General features: G+C 34.7%; 1 protein-coding gene across 1 annotated transcript in view; it reads right to left on the bottom strand.

The window, feature by feature from the left end:
• Nucleotides 1-3,165: 3,165 nt before the first annotated feature.
• The window catches only part of LOC103262259 (dystrophin-like), a gene marked incomplete at its 5' end in the record, with an annotated part of 166,531 nt that continues 150,776 nt past the window's right edge, over nt 3,166-18,920 (bottom strand). Inside the window, 2 exons of the mRNA XM_008059882.2 lie at nt 3,166-3,270; nt 7,373-7,534. Of these exons, the coding sequence (XP_008058073.2) occupies nt 3,166-3,270; nt 7,373-7,534 (267 nt within the window). The remainder of the gene's footprint in view (nt 3,271-7,372; nt 7,535-18,920) is intronic.

Below are 18,920 nucleotides of genomic sequence, written 5' to 3'. Positions count from 1 at the left end.
GAATAATCCATTATAAAAATTTATCTTTGCGGGTTCAAGACCCGCCTGGGTAACGAGACCTCATCTCTACAATAAATCAAAAAATCAGCCGGGCGTGGTAGCGCGCGCCTGTAGTTCTGGCTACTTGGAAGCCTGAGGCGGAAGGATCGTCGGAGCCCAGCAGGCGAGGCTGCAGTGGCCAGGAGCAGAAAAAAAAAAAAAAATTATCTTCAAGCAATTTGGTTACTTTTCAAATTGGATAAGGAAAGAAATCAAATTTTATGGGAAAATTTGGAATGCTGAGTAGAAATAATTGGGAATTGTAGTAGCTTTAGGTTATTTTTCACTTGATAGGAAGCTAGTTATTAACGAGGAGAAAGCAGATCTGAGTTTAAATCTCAACTTCAGTACAAATGCTTTAGAAATAAAAATCATTACATGTACTCGAATGTTAACAATTGAAATATTATTACATTATTATGTAAGATCTTTTGGATACCAGTCCGGACATCAAGAAATAGCTACATTTTACTTAACTACAGGTTATATAACAAAATTCCTCACATTTTATCCTTTACCTTGCATCAAAATAATAGAGTGAAAAAAGTTGATGGTAACCTGAAATTATATGGTAAAATATGCATTTGAGATATTCTCTATTAAATAGTCTTTTAAAAAAAGTTTTATTTATTTATTTATTTATTTATTTATTTATTTATTTATTTGAGTTGGAGTCTCACTATGTCGCCCAGACTGGAGTGCAGTGGCCGCTCCTGGCCACCGCAGCCTCGACCTGCTGGGCTCCAGCGATCCTTCCACCTCAGCCTTCCGAGTAGCCGGAATTACAGGCGCGCGCTACCACGCCCGGCTGATTTTTTGATTTATTGTAGAGATGAGGTCTCGCTGCCCAGGCAGGTCTCGAACCCGCGGACTCAGGCAATCCACTCACCTCAGCCTCCCAAAGGCACGGGATTACAGGCTGAGCCACCGAGCCCGGCTGAAAAAACAGTTTTATTAAAGCATAATTTATATACCACAAAATTCAGTGAACTTTAGTAAATTTATAGAGTTGTGCATGCATCACCACAATCCAACTTTAGAACATTTCTCTTAACCCCAAAAGATTGAGTCCGTGGTCCATTTTCATTCACAACTTGTTTTTGCCCCATGCTTCAACCATTAATCTAGTATTTTCAAATATTCTCTTAAACATAGATGTTAGATATATACCTCATTAAATTTTTGTAGTGATAAAATAATGTGACTGTTTAAAAAATATTAGGCATTCACGTGGTATAGTCTTTGAAAAGTATGTAACATGGAGAGGCTGAAATACTTCCCATTAATCATTCCTTTTCATGAGAATAATTCCATTTTGTAACACTTAAAATATGTTGGAAGCGTTTCTCAAGCTACAAAGTTTGGTAATGTCATAAAGCAAGCTGACAAAATGTCAATTGTATACTATTAAGTTCCATAGTAAAAAGGTTCTCGATGATCATGGCAAACAATTTTGATCAGAAATTTAATTTTCATCTTTCTTCTATGTTATCATATGAGTGGTAAGATAGCAAGTATCATTTTAGGCTTGTTTATTTTTCAAAATTTACATTTCCTATCACATTTGTCAGCAAATAATTGGTGACTAGCCCTTGTGGAATTTGATGGATTTACCAAATATTTATTGTGAATCTGCTTGGTAGCCCTGCTTTCTTGTAGCTAAACTTTAGTGGGTAAGGAGTGGGGGTAGATGGAGGAAATTTTTTTTAAAAGCAAGTAAAAGTTTAAAAACTTTAAAACAGTAAACACTACAAAAAAGGGTGTACTATGACAAGTGTTATCTAGATATGCATTTTAGACTAATAACTTTTCTGTGGGCTATTTTTGGAATAAATACCATTTTGTGTAAGAGAAAACAGAAAACATTGACTCAAAATAGCCTCAAATTATTCAGAGTAATGCAACTCTCTTCACTGTGACCATAGTATGATACTGCTAATTTTATATTTAGAATTTGTAGAGAGTTTTTACAACAGGATACTATGATTTAATTGCAGGCTTAAGATGTACCTTTCAGAGTTTATAGTATGATAGAAATCTATTTCTTTATCATATATCTTGTGAGGACATAGTACTGTGCTGTTTTCCAAGAACAGTCAATGATGTGTGGCATGTTTCTAATCTTTTGTTTCTTCTTCAAATCTTGCTTGTGACTGTTTCCCACACTATTAAACAAATCATAATAATAGTCATTCTAAAACGCAGAGTAGTCAGTTGTATATAGTAACACATAAGGCAGCAGCATTTCAATGTTAGAACAAATTTACAATTGACTGTACAAGTTTTACCATCATATCTACTTTGCTGGGTAAAAAGAAAAAAAAATCTGCTATGGCTGTATGAGATTTAACATTTGAACCCAAATCTCTGGACTAGTTCTCTATTTTCTTCTTCTTTGTATAAATTATTTAATTATCACATAAATTCCATAAAAAGTCTTCTTTTCAGGTTTGTGCTGTCTAATTTGTAAATGAGTGAAATAAGTTTTGTAAAGTTAGAACGTTCCAAGTCATTTGGCAATGAAGTGTGCCTATTTATGTTATAAACATCTCTTTTATCCTCTAAGGAAATCATAAGCTTGATCTAATAGACCAAAATCTACATTTATGTCTTCATTTTTAAGCCATTGATTTTGATAGTTTGAAATCTTTATATTTAAATATGATCAAATATATTTAAAGTAAGTTATAAGATTTAACTTTATGAATAAACACAGAAAAACCTCAATTATAAATTCTTTTGATGTGTAACTAATGTAATCACTTTAAGTTAACAGCTTTTTTCACTATAAAAGATTCTTCTATTTAAAATTGTGACCACATTGTTAACGGGAGGGAGAAGAAAACGGAAGAAGGAAATCTGCTCTGTAGAGGACTCAGGAACACTCAAAAAGTCCAATTTTGGTGAGCAAAACATAGCAGCACTTTTCTGTTTTTTATTATGAGACCCTCTCTTTTGATGATAACTTGTTTCCTGAATTATTCTATTTTTGTTCCTCTACTTGTGCACATAAGTCTACTATGCAGGACATGAGATTCCAAAATTGAATCAGAAATCTGTGGAACAATAGAAGTAGAATATTAAACTATAGCAATCATTGCTAGGCAATTCTACTGTTTGTTTCAGTCATCGAAGTAACAGGGTGGTCATGTTCTGTGTAAAATGTGCACCATCTACACATAATGACATGGAGGATTTCAACATGCGCTTATGTCGCGTTGTGTTTACATACTGAAGACTCAAAAACGAAAATTATTAGAAAAGAAGAAATGTGCATGATGAACTATCTTTGTAATTTAAAAAATTCAAGACATTTAAGTAGCTGTTTAAGCATAGTTATCACTGGCCCCTAAAAACGATTTAGAACCTCATCCAAACTAATTGGCATGTAAACATATGTGTAATTAGAAAAAAAAACGAATATAGTATAGCCAGACTAAGTTCAGCTTTAAACATCAATATTGAAAATTTCATTTTTCCAAATGATTCAATTTGTGCAGTAGTTCTCAGCTTTATTTTCTACCTTCACTAATTTTTCATAAGAGTGAGGGGAAAAATAAAAACAGGAGAGAGTATCATCAATAGTTTGATTGCCATGCTTACTTTCGCCCCTTAAAATTTTGACACAGCCATAGGTGGAGAAACTATATGAATGAGGGTTAGAAGTACATGAAAAAGACTGAATCACTTCAGTCATTACCAGTAATGAACTATCCAAAGCCATATTCAATCTTAGCTATACATTAGAATAACTGGGAGAGTTCTCCACAATTCCGATGACTGAATCTACCTAGAGATTCTGAATTGATTGGACTGGAGTGCAGTTTGGGTACTAGGATTTTTGTTATGAGATTTCAGGCACCAAAACTAAAACTGTGCTTCAGTATATTGTTCTGAAAAATCGAGGAGTAAACGGCTCAGTTCATGACATGTGTATCTTTGCAGTTAAACGATTTGGTGATTTTATTTTTAAAAGTATTTCCAAGAAACACTCATAGGTTGTAGCACTTTTAATTAGTGTATTTTTGGAGGAGTTCTTAAGTTTTTGGTTTCTATATCTAGAAGATATGTTTCTATGTCTGGAAAAGCTTTTTCCATTTGCTTTACTCTGAATCAATAAGATGTCATCTTAATTTTTTACTTTGATAAAAATCTCTCTTTAAATGGGATGGCACTGGGCAGTTCGATACTGTGGTCATACAATTTAAGATTGTGGTTTGGTTAAGTGCTATTTTTTGAAATAAAATATTCATAAATCAACTTATGCGTTGATATTTGTGTAGTATGTGGTTTTATTGTCTAAAATGTTAAGCTTTGTTTCTGTATGCTCATGTCACTAAATTAAAAAGTAAAGTATTTTTCAATTCAATTCTGAGTAAGAGGGCCCAGTTTTGTAATCATGACAGATAACAAATCAGTTAACATGCTGAGGAAGTAGGAAGCTCTTTTTTGTTCCCATTATAAATATGCATACACGTATGAATGAAAGGAAATATCTTGATCTACATCTACCTTTACATATAACAAAAGTATAGAGATCAAAAATTGCATTTCTTAATATATTCATTTTTATACCTGGGGATCACAATCTTAAAATGCAGAAAAAGAAGGCTCTATTAGTAGCAAAACTCTCAATGTACCACACGGTGGAGTCAGACGCCCACAAATCTATGTAAGTAGTGTGACAGAAAATCTGAGTACATATTTCAAAAGTACTAAATATGGTAACATCATTTATTTTGTTCTTGTTTCTCAGAAGCGAATTTTCAAAAAAGATGCAACTTCTGAATAGAGAAACTAAAGTCCATTTAATCTTTTAATTAGCAATAAATTTTTATCCAAATTTTAAATATCACATTTGGTTTCTGTTAATACAAAGCATTAAAATTAGTCCCTAGTATATATTTATTTTTTTAAATGCCATTTTGGTGACACTCTTAGTAGGTACTCTGTCTACACAATTGGCTTAAGTTCTCTACAGAGAAATTTTTAAATTTCTGCTTTTTTCTTTCATGAGACTTTCAAATTGAACTTTAGGAAATGCAATCCTTGAAGTACATCTGAGTATCTGATAACTCTGTCCCAGAAAACAATTCACTTGCTGTCATCTTAAAATAAAATCTTGGAGCAGAAAAGTGTTATTATAGGTGGCTTGCATTTTCCAATATTATATATTACCATTTGGCGAGACTCGAAGACAAGAACTATTTTGAAAATGCAGGTGCAACCAGAAACACACAGAAAATAGACTTGAGTTTGTTAGTACAGCATTCTTAAATCTCTCTCTTGAAGTAGATTTGAAATGTCTTAATTTACCTGTGTCTGCTATTTGCAAGCACTTTTCTACTGCTGTAGTTAATCATATTTTTGCTATAACTTTTTAATTTGCAAAAACCAAACAAGATATTTTGTTACTGAAACTAATACATTATATTAATGTTTATAGAATACTGGGTCCATTTCTAAATACACAGTGTCCCATATCACATTTTCAACTAGACAAGATTTTTCCCCTAAAAGTGCTAATTTTCTTTCTAAAACATAATAATAATGAACAATAAAACAATAAAAGCTTTTGCCTATCAAATTTGCTACTCATAGTTTCCTTCTACAAGCCTCAAAATGTAGATCTTTACTTAAAGTACAAATCAATGTTTAATGTTTAGTATTTATGTTGCTCAAAATGATCCTTAATTCCATTCAGTAAATTATGAATATTTTAATCAAACTTTCATTCAAGGTCACGTCACTAAATTTAAGTAAAAGCACTTCTACTATGCATTTAGTTTAAAATCATGTAGTTCTTCTCAATTCAGTAATAATCTTCCATCTGATCATGTATTTTACCAAACCCTGGCTGTGATGGATATCCTAAATACTCTGACTTGATCAATACATATCTATGCATGTAAAAAAAATCACAGGTACTCCTTAGATATGTGGACATGTTAAATATCTATTAAAAAAAAAAAACTTTTTCTGTGTGACTAACACCGGGACAGGACAGTCTTAGAAATAGTTAATGCTAGAGAACTTGTCTTCCATAAATTTGGAAAATGTATATACTTGGAAGGGTATGTTTGAAAGTATCACACGTACCCCTTAAATATGTACAATTATTATGCATTAATTTTTTAAAAGTCAAGTAGGTTTACTATTATCCTCCCTTTTCATAATAGTTACTTTTATTGCCCCAGTGAAAAACTATTATTATTCTCCCCAAACTTCCCTTTATCCATTCCCTATTATAATAGTGTGCATTCCATAAGGAAACCCTTTACTCTAGACTTACTACCTGTATTTTGCCCCATTCTCAAGGACTTTCCTTGTCAAACTTAGACAATATAGTAAACTAATTTATGCTATTGTGTATATTCATGCCCTTGAAAATTGTAATTAACTGCATTGTAACCATGACCTACAAATCCAATATTTTGCTTCCAAATTAATTTTAAAGTGAAAAACTCCAGGTATTTTTATCTATCAGTGAGCAGAGAGCCTTTGAGATTTGTAGATAACCTCTGAATGCTTCTGATGGCATAACATGCAATCTGACTTATACTTGGTTATTTGCTTCATAATACGTACACATGATTTGAAAAGTAGCTACACTACATTACTATCACACAACCCTAAAGACATTTAAATAGATAATACCTATGATACTTTTCATACATTTAAATTATGTCTAAAAATAGAAACTTATCCTTTAAAAATATTTCTTAAGATGGAAATACATTTAGAGATGGCCTAAATTTACTTATTTTATTTTCATTACTCTTTCAACATTCATTCTTTAAAAAAAAAAACTGGCTAAACATATTTTATAATTCAGATTGGATGAAGAGTTGAATGTGTGTGCATGTGTGTGTAAGCATATGGAGCGTGGTCATTAATAATATAATGCAAGTTTATACCAATAATTTTGTGTTATTAACTACTTATTACCATTAATATAAAAGAAGATAGAGATCATGTGAGTTGTTTTTCCATGATAACAAAGATGAGTTAACAATAAAATGTTCGACACTGCCTTTAATGTACTTTTCTATATTTTCCCTCTAGCTTTAGTACAGACTGAAATAATTGACAAACACCAGATCCAAATGTTCCTGTCTTCTAAGTGTCTCTATTTCAAATTCCTTCATTAAATACTTTCAGAAATAAATCTTAAGTACTAATCTAGACCCTCTTTTCCCCCGAATATTCACAACAGTCAATCAAAACATCCCCCTGCACAACTGGTTGAATAAACTTCATGATAGAAATTCAGCAACATTTTGTTCTGATAATAAAAACAAAAGAGCAGAAGCTTATTCCCAGATGTACTTGCCTGGGCTTCCTGAGGCATTTGAGCTGCGTCCACTTTGTCTGCAATATAAGCTGCCAACTGCTTGTCAATTAATGTAAGGGACTCCTGAATTAAGTGTAAGGATTTTTCAATCTCCTGGGCAGACTGGATACTCTGTTCAAGCAACTTTTGCCTCCTCACAGCCTAAAGAGAAGTAATAAGAGAGAATCAGTAAAATGTTTACTCTTGATAGTTTTCTGCAATCCTGCTGCACAGTAAATGAAGATTCTAGACTCTTCTACAATCACCTTTTTGTAAGATAGATTTCGCAGCTTCCTGCCACTCATTCAGCTCCGCTTATGAAAATAAAAAAATATGAAGGAGAAAAAAAATTAACACACAAAACTACAGGATGAGAAATCTCTGCGGGAAGAAAATTACACGATCATGTACATCAAGGAAAGAGATTGAAAAAAACATTAGCAAAATCATCTCAGTCAATTGCAATCTGTCTTTCTCAGGCCGAATGTTCCTCCTGATCTCATTATATAGTTCAAGAGATTTGGTTTGCTTAGAATAGGGTCATCGTCATCACAATCCAATTCAAGACAGATAATCCACTTCTACCAGTGAGACACATATACAATCTGTTCAGAATCAGCTCTTTGTCAAAAAGAGAATTTTAGATAACCATCTGGTTAAGAATTTATTAGTTTTTCATGATCTTTTCTGTCCTTACTTTCACAATTTGGATTAAGAAAATTGTTTGTACAATTGGAATTGTGCTACAGCTGAAGTGGAACAAATAATAAATAATCCTAATATAGCTGCAACTAATCTTGATTGTTACTACAAGTATGTTTAGGATAATTTAACACTTTTCAAGTATAAATAGCATGCTGAACAAATTGCAAAGTCTTCCTTCAAAGATCTGTTTACCTTTAAAAAAAGAGTTATAAAAGTAAGGAATGTGACAGGTAACTTTTTGGGAATTGGCTAAGTCATACACCATATAAATATTGGTCTTTAATATATGTTGCATAGGCATGATTATCTGGTACAATATAATATTACTTTCCAAACCATGATTGGAATTTTAAAAATTATCTTGGATTTTATATTATATATATAATATGTATTATTATAGAAACAATATAGTTATTGGTTCTTAAACTTAAAATATATTGGAGATGATATTCTTCAATGAAGTCAACCTAGAATACAGCATTACTCAAGGAAGAATACAGTTCAAGGCATCCAGACCAAGGGAAACGGAGTTGGAAGTCTAGTGATACAGCGGGAGGGGGAAGGCTTTCTCTCTGTTTCTTCCTGTAGCATCAATCTATACTTTGAAATTTTGTTTGAGGCTTTCCTGTCAGTACCCTTAGCTTCAATTCCTCCTCACATGCTGAAAACTCTCAATGCTACATTGCAAGTCCAGATTTCCCCCTATCTCCACACTTGGATGTGCTACAGCTACCAAAATGTAACAACACTATCAAATAAGAATTCTTTGGGTATCATTGTCTTGTCTAATTCTTACCTCTTCAACTTGGTTTTGCTCTTTTTCTGAATTTTTTTCCTATTTCAGTGAAATACAAATAATAGAATTAATTAGGCATAGTTCTGCAAGATTCTACTTCCTCTATTATGTCCATAATATTCCATAAAATCAACTAATCATCAGTTCTTTCTAATGCTTTGCAAATAATGATAGATTCTAACAGTTTTCCCTCTACTGCCATTACCCTAGTTGAGATCGTCTCCATGGCCTGCTTCAAATATGGTACCAGCCTGCTACATATCACCTGCAAAAGAACTGTAGTATGTTCTCTCAAAAATAAAATTATGATTTTCTTCTTAAAAATCCTCTAGTAATTTTATACTTGGGATAAATATATTATTTGTTCCTATGACTTAAAATTCCTTTAAAATTCTCTGATGGTGTCTTCTACTCCCTACTCTAGCTATACAGAAATATTATTTTTCATTTCCCAACATATATCACGTCCCTCTTGATTCTTAGGTTTAAATATGCTTTACCTAGGAAAATCTCATCCCAACTTAATTCCATTGGCTAATTTACATTTATCCTCTGAATCTGTCCTCAGAAACATGGATATCTCCTCCATGTGGCTATAGCTGTCATCCTTTAAGTTCAGAGAGATAATTCTCCTATGCTCTCTTTGATTTTTTTTTAAATTAATGTTTTGTTTGACAAGTAAACAATGTATACAATTATGTTGTAAAACATGATGCTTTAATATGTGACTATGTTATGGAATGGTTAAATTAAGCTATTTAACATATGAATTATCTCACATATATCATTATTATGTTCTTTCCTGAACTTCGTATTTGTCTTAGCACATACTACACCGTATTGTAATATCCCATTAATTGTCTAAATTTGCTTTAGACTACGAGCTCTAATGAGGTCAGGGACTATTACTGTCTTGTTCATTATTTAATATCAGTTCCTAGAATAAAGCACAATACCTTTGTTTATAACTAGATGAATAGTATAAGAGAGCTTTTAATGAGGAAAGCAGAAAATTTCAAGCAAAGACAAAATGGATTTACAAAGGAAACTGGACAGAAGGTCACCACCACTCAGAGATGTATTCTCTGGAGAATAACATTACCTATTTTTTTGTATTAAAAGTGTCAGAATAGGATGAAACATTATTTGGAGAAACTGTAAACATATTTATATTAAAACACTCTGTCCAATTTTGGTGACCAAGGCCTTTCCCTCTACTCCAATTCAAATATAGTTTCCTTTTTTTAAGTCAAAACTTCAACTAACATTTACATCATGTACTCATTCAGACAACAGTGTTCATGACTATAACCAGAGCCTCTGTGTTGTAGAAGAGACTGTATATAGTCTACCAAGAGTGCCTTCAAATAAATAGATATCTAATGATAAAACTTCAACATTGTGATAGGTGTCCAGAGAACATTTCAATCATAATATGTAGTAATTGTTTACTCAGGTATTGTTTAAATTTGGTCCTTTCTCGGGTTAAGGCAAAAACAGAGTACTCTTCAATGCACATCAGTAGAATTTTAATATAATTGAATAGGATATAACATAGCATAATGTTAAACCACATATCTAGACACAAAATTATTTTTAGAAATCTAATTCTTTTCTATTTGTAAGATTTTATGGGCTGAAAAGAACAGTATGACCTAAAAGATGATGGCAGAGTTGACTTCAAGTGGGTTGGTTTTTTTACCTGGCCTGGCAGTTAATAAGAGAGACTGATTTACACAAATTCTTTGATTATCTCAGTCAGTGAAAATACCTGATGTCAATCCAAGCTTGCTGAATTCTTTGAACTAGTCATAGCATGAGCTGCCTTCTATTTCTAAGCATCTTATTAGGCAGACCCTGATGGGATGCCAGGCCTATGAATTTTCTATGACTCTGTTCACTTGACCTGTGCTGTCTCATTGAATGGAGTTGGTAGGTTGTCTCAAACCATAATTGGATTTTTATTGTTGTTTCAGAATACTGCTCAATCGTTGTTTTAAAATGTTATTTCATATCTTTAGCTAATTTACTCTGCAATAAGAGAAATTATATAGCTAGATAGAAATAAGAAAGTCATTAAAAGACTGGTAATCAATAAAAAATATAAAAAGTAGAAAACTGAATCCTAGTTAAACAAAAACAAGTTGCCATGTAAGAACATAATGAGGAAACTTCTAATCTAAATTTCAAAGAAAATTTAAGGAAAACAAATTGTGGAAAACAGTTTGGTAAGTCCTAGAAGATCTAAAAATTGATCTTCTATGTCACCCTGTAATCCCCCTACTGGGAATATACCCAGAAGAACTCAGATTACACTGTGAAAAAGATACCTGCACTTGCGTGTTTATCGCCGCATTATTTACAATAGCAAAAACATAGAACCAATCCTGCTGCCCATCGAAAGAGGACTGGATTTAAAAAATGTGGCACATATATACGATGGAATATTACACAACCATAAAGAAGGACAAAATTATGAACTTCGCAGCAATTTGGGTGTACTTAGAGTCTATGTTACCGAGTGATCTATTACAGACATGAAGAAGTGTGTACCACATGTTCTCACTCAGGAGTGTACCTTGAACAATTATCATAATACTGTAAGAAAGGGATTGGTAGTAGTTGGAAACTGCCAGGACAGGGGTGGGGAACACCTCATCAACAAGGATATTTGCAACATGAACATTTATACCTTACCCTGAATTGTACCCCATATCTTCAAAATAAAAAAATAAAAGAATAAATATAAAAATATGAATACATGTGTAAAAATAGAGACAAATTAGAAAAAATTATCAATAACATTTTACAAATATAACTTTCATTAAAGGAGCTGCATGCACTACACTATAATTATTAAATTCAATATAAAAATTTTACTTTGAAAAAAATTTACTTCGTTTTAGAGAAGATGAATAAGATTATGTTTGGAAGTGAATTAGGAATATGGGTGTTTCATTACTGAAATAAGATCTATTGACAAAATTATTACAATATATTTCTCTTACAGTTAAGATTTTTGCCGGGCTCGGTGACTCAGCCTGTAATCCCGCGCCTTTGGGAGGCTGAGGTGAGTGGATTGCCTGAGCCCTCGGGTTCGAGACCCGCCTGGGCAGCGAGACCTCATCTCTACAATAAATCAAAAAATCAGCCGGCGTGGTAGCGCATGCCTGTAATTCCGGCGTGGTAGAGCATGCCTGTAGGGAGAGAGCATAAGGGCTGAAAACTACCCACTGGGCACCATGTCCACAACCTGTATGACAGGCTCGATAGAAGCCCAAGCCTCACCATCGTGTAATATTTCTATGTAACAACCCTGCACATGGACCCCTCGAATCAAAATAGAGAATTTTGTCAACTTTGCCAACTTTGTCCAGTTTCACTCTTCTGCATATGGTTAGCCAATTTCCCAGTATCAATTGCCAAATAGACTGACTTTTCCCCAGAGTTTGTTTAAGATGGTTGTGTACCAGTGGTTTTGTTTCTGGGTTCTCAATCCTGTTCCATTGCAGATATAGATATATAAGATATTTTAACTTTCAGCATAATCTTACTTTTTTTTCTTTTGAGTAATAAAAATAGTTTAGATAATGCCAAAATTAAGCCTAGTTTTTGAGAGATTATAATTGTAGATTAATTAAACGAAACTAAGTCCCAAATTCAGATTCAAATAAAGGAACACAACTACAAATTTTGAGAGTATTTGCTCAGGGGAGGTTAATTGGCCCCCTCTGGAATCTACCTTGTAGAAAGTAGAGCAGCCGGGCTCAGTGGCTCAGCCTGTAATCCCGCGCCTTTGGGAGGCTGAGGTGAGTGGATTGCCTGAGCCGCGGGTTCGAGACCTGCCTGGGCAGCGAGACCTCATCTCTACAATAAATCAAAAAAAATCAGCCGGGCGTGGTAGCACATGCCTGTAATTCCGGCTACTCGGAAGGCTGAGGCGGAAGGATCGCCGGAGCCCAGCAGGTCGAGGCTGCGGTGGCCGGGAGCGGCCACTGCACTCCAGTCTGGGCGACCGAGTGAGACTCCAACTCAAAAAAAAAAAAAAAAAAAAAAAAAAAGAAAGTAGAGCAATAGGAAATATGTTTTATTTTCATGAACAGTAGCTAGTGACAGAGCTCCTGTAAGAGATAAGACATGCTAAAATCAAATCCTATTTAACCCACTCTTCAGAAACTCAAGTAGAGTCCCATGAGAGGACACTAATCTGCATTATTTTTTTATCAATATTTTTTATTATGATGTTGTGGGGTACAGTTAAGGGTTAGGTATATAATTACGTTTCATTCAGGCACCCTGTTGATAAGAGGTGTTTCCCCATCCCCAGACAGATATTTGCTACTGTTAATCCCATCCCCCCCCATAGTTTCCCACTACTGTCAGTCATTGTCTTATAGTATTACATTGGATGTTCAAAGTCCATTATATGAGTGAGAACATGTGATACTCGGATCTTTGTTTCTGTGAGAGGTCACTCAGTATTATAGACTCTAGTTCCATCCACGTTGCTGTGAAATTCATGATTTTGTTCTTTTTTTATGGCTGCGTAGTATTCCATCGTGTATATGTACCACATTTTTTTTAATCCAGTCCCCTTTTGTAATCTGTATTATTTAACAGCCACACCTCACTGCAGACTGTCCTTTCAAGTTTTTTTGTTCCTTTCTTAGGGTCACTAGTTTAGTGGGCTGAGCAATTGGTGCAAGGACTTTCTTTCCGTGTTTCTTTGTTACCTACTAAGAGGCTGTAATTTGTTCAAGTGCCAAGTAATAAGAATACTCAGTTTAACTGAATCATGTTGGTGTGTTTGATAGAGTTTTTGATAAGCTGTTTCTTTCTGTCCTAACTCTTCTATTTAACTTAAGACCTAGTTAAGAGTTGGTTACATGATTTTTGCTATTGTGAATAGTCCTGCATTAAACAGGCGCATGCAGGTGTCTTTTTGGTGGAGTAATTTGTGCTCCTTTGGTTATATACTCAGTAGTGGAATTGCTGAGTCTAGTGGTCTTTGTTAAGTTGCTTTTTTTCATTGTAAAAAGTTTATTTAGAATATAGATTAGAGAGAGAGAGAGAGAGAGAGAGAGAGACAGAGAGAGGAAATTCACCTCACCTCTCCAAGGTAGGGGAGAAGGCCAAAGCCAAAGCTTAGGGAAACAAAAGAATGGCCTTTTTTAGTTCTCTAAGAAATCTCCAAATTGTTTTCATTTTCGTTTCAGCTCCATTATAATGGTCATGAATTCATTGGACTGTATCTGTTGTCTTAGAATTTTGGATATAGTCTTAAACTGAAAATAATAAGTACTAAGTTCCTCTCATTGTGAGAGGTAGAAATAACAAGCTATCACAAAGAGTTTACAAAAGAGGTGGGAAAACTGGCCCTGCCCTCATTACTCGGCCAAGTCCATTTATACTAAAACTCTAAAGATTTGAGATAGAAAAAAAGCTTTTCAGAATCCATTACTTAGGGAAAGAGTATGGGTATCTTCTTCGTTTTACTCCTCATGGGGAAATAAAATGGAACTTCAACCTTTTTTTCCCCAAGCAAGTGTGCGGAGCTCCAAGATAATCACTCATGGAATCTGGGAGTCTAAAGTAGATGGAGTTGGCACCTAATTACCAACTTGACCTCTGCTTCTTTGGCTGGCTGATTCAGAAATTATATCTTACTTTAGACATAAAAACGTGAATTAGAAATGATGATACAGCAAATAGAGGGGGAAGCTTTCCAATGCTTGTTGTGACAAATCTTTTTCAGTGGGTCAAGAGGTCACAGAAGAAAGCAGACATTTTGAACAGTCTAGCAGGAACACTGTTGCCTATGGAGCAAGAGTTTTCCATGATCAAGAGGCTTGAAGATGTTTTTACAGAGCATATTATCTTTATTAAAGAAGTAGGAAGACACAAGAACTTCTGCAAGACCTCGTAAAGAGCCCACACTTGCACCCTATAGAAAGTCAATGGTTTTGTCCCTGTCACTCAAAAATCTGTTTTGAACACCACAAAACGTTAGTTGTTAGGATGTATTTGCCCATTTTCCTTTATTCCTACACCCTACACCCCAGGCCAGTGGAGCATAATATAACAGAAATGGGGCAACTAAAAAAAGACGGTGGAGACATAATCTGATCACACTTCCCTTCCCGTGAAGACCTTTTAGGCCATGGCAAGTCACAGCTTAAGCTTAAACTGGAAACAAGGAAGAACATTAAACTGAATACGACATGGACATGAACCAATCTAGATTTAACTCTTTATTACTTCAGAGGAAGTAAGCAATGGGATATATTCATGATGCTAGTAAGAAAGATTAATCAACCATCTGGTTGATGTAAAACAATTTCATGTTTTTCCCTGTCTGGCTCAAACTCTGCAGCAAGCTACTAATACAGTCTGTGAATTCAGCACTTGTTAAACTGAAGCCAGGGCAGAGGAAAGCAATAGATATCAAGAACAGCTAGGATGTGGTCCACAAGAAGATAGAAAATGGTATAAGGAAAGCATGAAAAGATACACACAGACTTGGGAGGTATCTGTGAAATAGTGAGCATTGTACTATCACATGATTGGAAGGTTAAGGAAGATGTGTTGATATTTTGGTCTCATATAACGGCCAGCAAATTGCACGTTTTCTATTTACTAATACAGGTGCATATAAATAGTTCATATATAAGCTATTGCTTCTATCAAATGCAACACTTTGCCTACTGATTGACAACTTTACTGAACAATTTAAATTTCTGATATCTATTTTTAAGGTCTTTAAAGATGCATGCCATGAAAAAGTCAGGAATTATTTAAGAACCTCTTGGAATATTTTATTTATCTCAGAAACAGTTTCTCACAATTTTTAGTTGTATAGAACAGGCATGAGGACAGCTTTAAAGAAGTGGACATTTGAGGCACATCTTGGGCCTTATTGTACACTTGAACCTCTTTGGGATTGCTAAGAGATAAATACTTCATTTTCCATGATTTTATATGATGCTAAGAAAATAACAGATTCTCATAAAGTTGCATATAAAATTTCTAGATGTTTAGGTATGCTTATAACAACTTGAGGTATTAATGTTTTTCAAGAATAATGGAGATAGGATTTTGCAAAAGAGAATGAGATGGAGATTAAGAGAAATACAGAGGGGGAAGCAGATGCTTTATGGAGGAAGTACAATTTACCAATGCTCACAATCTTAACAACCACCAAATGATTCACTTTGTTGCTGTCTTTATTTTCAAATTAGTTTGTCCTATTTTTTTCCTAAAGAAAAGAAGTCTCACAGTGTGTTCCTTGTACAAGAAAAAAAAAATCAAATAAATAAAAACTATTTTGCTCTAAGCCATTTAAAATATAACTCGTGTGGGGGAAGGTCCGACACAATTGGTATGTGCAGTACATTTGCTGTTTTGACAGGGATGCAGGGTATATACGAGGGGTGACCCAATAAAACTGGAATTATCTATTTGGAGGGTGAACCCCTTGTAGTACAGGCTTCACCTGCTAGATAAGTGCTCAAGGAACTCATCAGCATCGGTGTGTCAGCTAGTATTGTTGTGAGAGGCTACATTTGGCTTCAGTTAAGTTTTTTGGGAGATCTTTCAACACGTTTTCCCATTTTATGATGGATAATTTCTGAGAACACCTGCCCACACCGCGCTGAGCATTCAGCAATTTTTATTCCCCATGCCCCACCCTCCCTATTCACCTGATCTCACCCTGAGCGACTTTTTTCCATTTGTTTGTTTCCCTGAAAAAAAAAAAAAAAAAGGCCTCAAAGGGAAAACCTTTTGCGGCTGTGGAAGAGGTGATACAAAAAACTGCAGAAGCACTAACAGGCATCAAAAGTGACGAGTTCAAAAGCAGTTCTGAGAAGTGGAAAAAGTGTCCCATTAGGTGTATTGCATTAAATAAAGAGTACTTTGAAGGTGACTGCAATGTAAACATATAAGAATAATTGTACTTTTTAAATAAATACATTCCAGGTTTTGTGGGGGTCCCTCGCATAATTACAAAGATGTGTACATGTTTTTATACACATACTCTTTAAACATAAAGGAAAAATGTTTGCATTTTTCACAAGGGCCCTCTAGAGTTATTTTTTGTTAATGTTAAAACCATTGGTGTCATAGTTAGTTGAAACTTCATCTGTTTTAAGTCTTAGCAGGTCACTAAAGTTCTTCTGTGACCTCAGAGGAAAACACACTTGAAAGTAATATTTGGGAATCACTTTATCAATGGAACTTGACATCCGATAGCCATCACTTTCAAGTAAAGCATTGATAGAATGGTCAATGAGCTGTACAGTAATATATCTAAGACATTTCTGGATTTTTGCTGCATCCATTTGTCTTCTTGGGTAGACAAATGAAATTGGTCTTCTGCCCTGACAGGAGCAAACTGATGCTTTATTTTAGCTTCAAAAAAGTATATACTGAATATAATTCAGTAAACCTAAAAGAAACCTACAGATTTTATCTTATCCCAGCCTTCTGAAGGTAAATTCAGAGGCCTCAATGGTCAGTAAAATGTTATAACTCAATGACTAGGTGCTTTCTGACTGCACATGTGCTCATACTATGAAAGTCTAAACATTAGGAAAGAGATAATTTATTAATATCTTAAGTAATTAAAACATTACAGATACTGCCTCTTGATAATATAGTGATTCAAAATCAGATTCCAGGGAAGAGTTGGGTCAGGATTTAAACCACATGTTCAAGCAACATATAGAATTTATATATGAAGCAAAAGTCTAAATCTGGGATAAAATCAAGTTGCAACAAAATATAAAAAACAGAATTCAGAAACAGAGGCACAAATGTAGCTAATGAGCAAATTAGTTGATTTTTGGTAATTATTTCTGTTGCTATCTCAGAAAGACACAAATGCAGTAAATCTTTTAATGCAAGTATAGTTAGGGTAAGGGCAAGGAGTCACATTAGAAAAACTGTAACTGGTACTTCTAACCTGATGCATGAAAGTTAGCCAACCAAGTAGAGACGTATCCAAGTGAGAAAGAGAGTCTACTGAGAACAATTGTAGGTAGATTGGTGGTTGTGAGTAAAGTAGCCTTGCTATATAAATGAATTCGCCTGTTGATATTCCTCTTAGGTTAAGGGCAGTGAAATCCAGTCAGCACAGTAATGTGGCAAAGACCTCAGAGTGAAATACCCCTTGGTACTAGTTAATCCTTCTACATAGGAACTCAGACTCTCAAGGCAAAGATTAGACAGTGTCTCTGACGTTCTGGACTTCACATAATGTGCAGGAAGCACATCCATCAGCTATGGATGGTCTAGCACAGCTAAGGATAGTCATATGGGTTGGTGATGAATAAAGCAGTTTTCAGTGCTCAATTAGGTAGTCTTAAATATAGCCTTGATAACCAGAAATGGTGCTTTTCTGTTGTGTGTTAGAGATCTCTGCTGGATTCCTTCTACTGTGATGTAGGCTCATGATATTCTAAGTCCAGTATTCTGGTTATTTTTATGTAAACATGATGGATTTCGTTGGCCTCTATGGTCAATCATTATTCAGATTGCTTGCAACTTGAAGTTGTGTCTGAGAAACAGAAGAAAAAACCCCCTCTCCTGAGATGTCTGAGATGAATGATCTTTCTTCATCCTTCCCAAATGCAAGAAGATTAACAATATTTATTTATTACAAGTACTTCAGATGAGTGTTATGGCAATGTAGAAATTGAAGTGAAAAACAGGATATGTTTATGACTTCTTGTTACCCTAGTTAATCACGCTATAACTAAACAAGTCCTAGGGTCTAGCTCATAAACATCTTCACTATTTGTCCTAAGATTATTACAAGGCTTTCCAATCCTTTGTTCTCTCTCTCTCTCTCTCTCTCTCTGTCTCTCTCTCTCTCTCTCTCTCTCTCTCTCTCTCTTTTTCCCCCCCCCTCCCCCCCCCTCTTTTGAGTTGGAGTCTCACTCTGTTGCCCAGACTGGAGTGCAGTGGCACTCTCCTGGCCACCGCAGCCTCGGGCTCCGGCGATCCTTCCGCCTCAGCCTTCCAAGTAGCTGGAACTACAGGCGTGTG

This window comes from Carlito syrichta, unplaced genomic scaffold (assembly GCF_000164805.1).
Source record: "Carlito syrichta isolate Samal-C Ts95f unplaced genomic scaffold, Tarsius_syrichta-2.0.1 Scaffold304416, whole genome shotgun sequence".
In the NCBI taxonomy this organism is placed as follows: domain Eukaryota; kingdom Metazoa; phylum Chordata; class Mammalia; order Primates; family Tarsiidae; genus Carlito; species Carlito syrichta.
The sequence above is the reverse complement of the archived record's forward strand: the minus strand, read 5'-3'. Positions and strand labels throughout refer to the sequence as shown.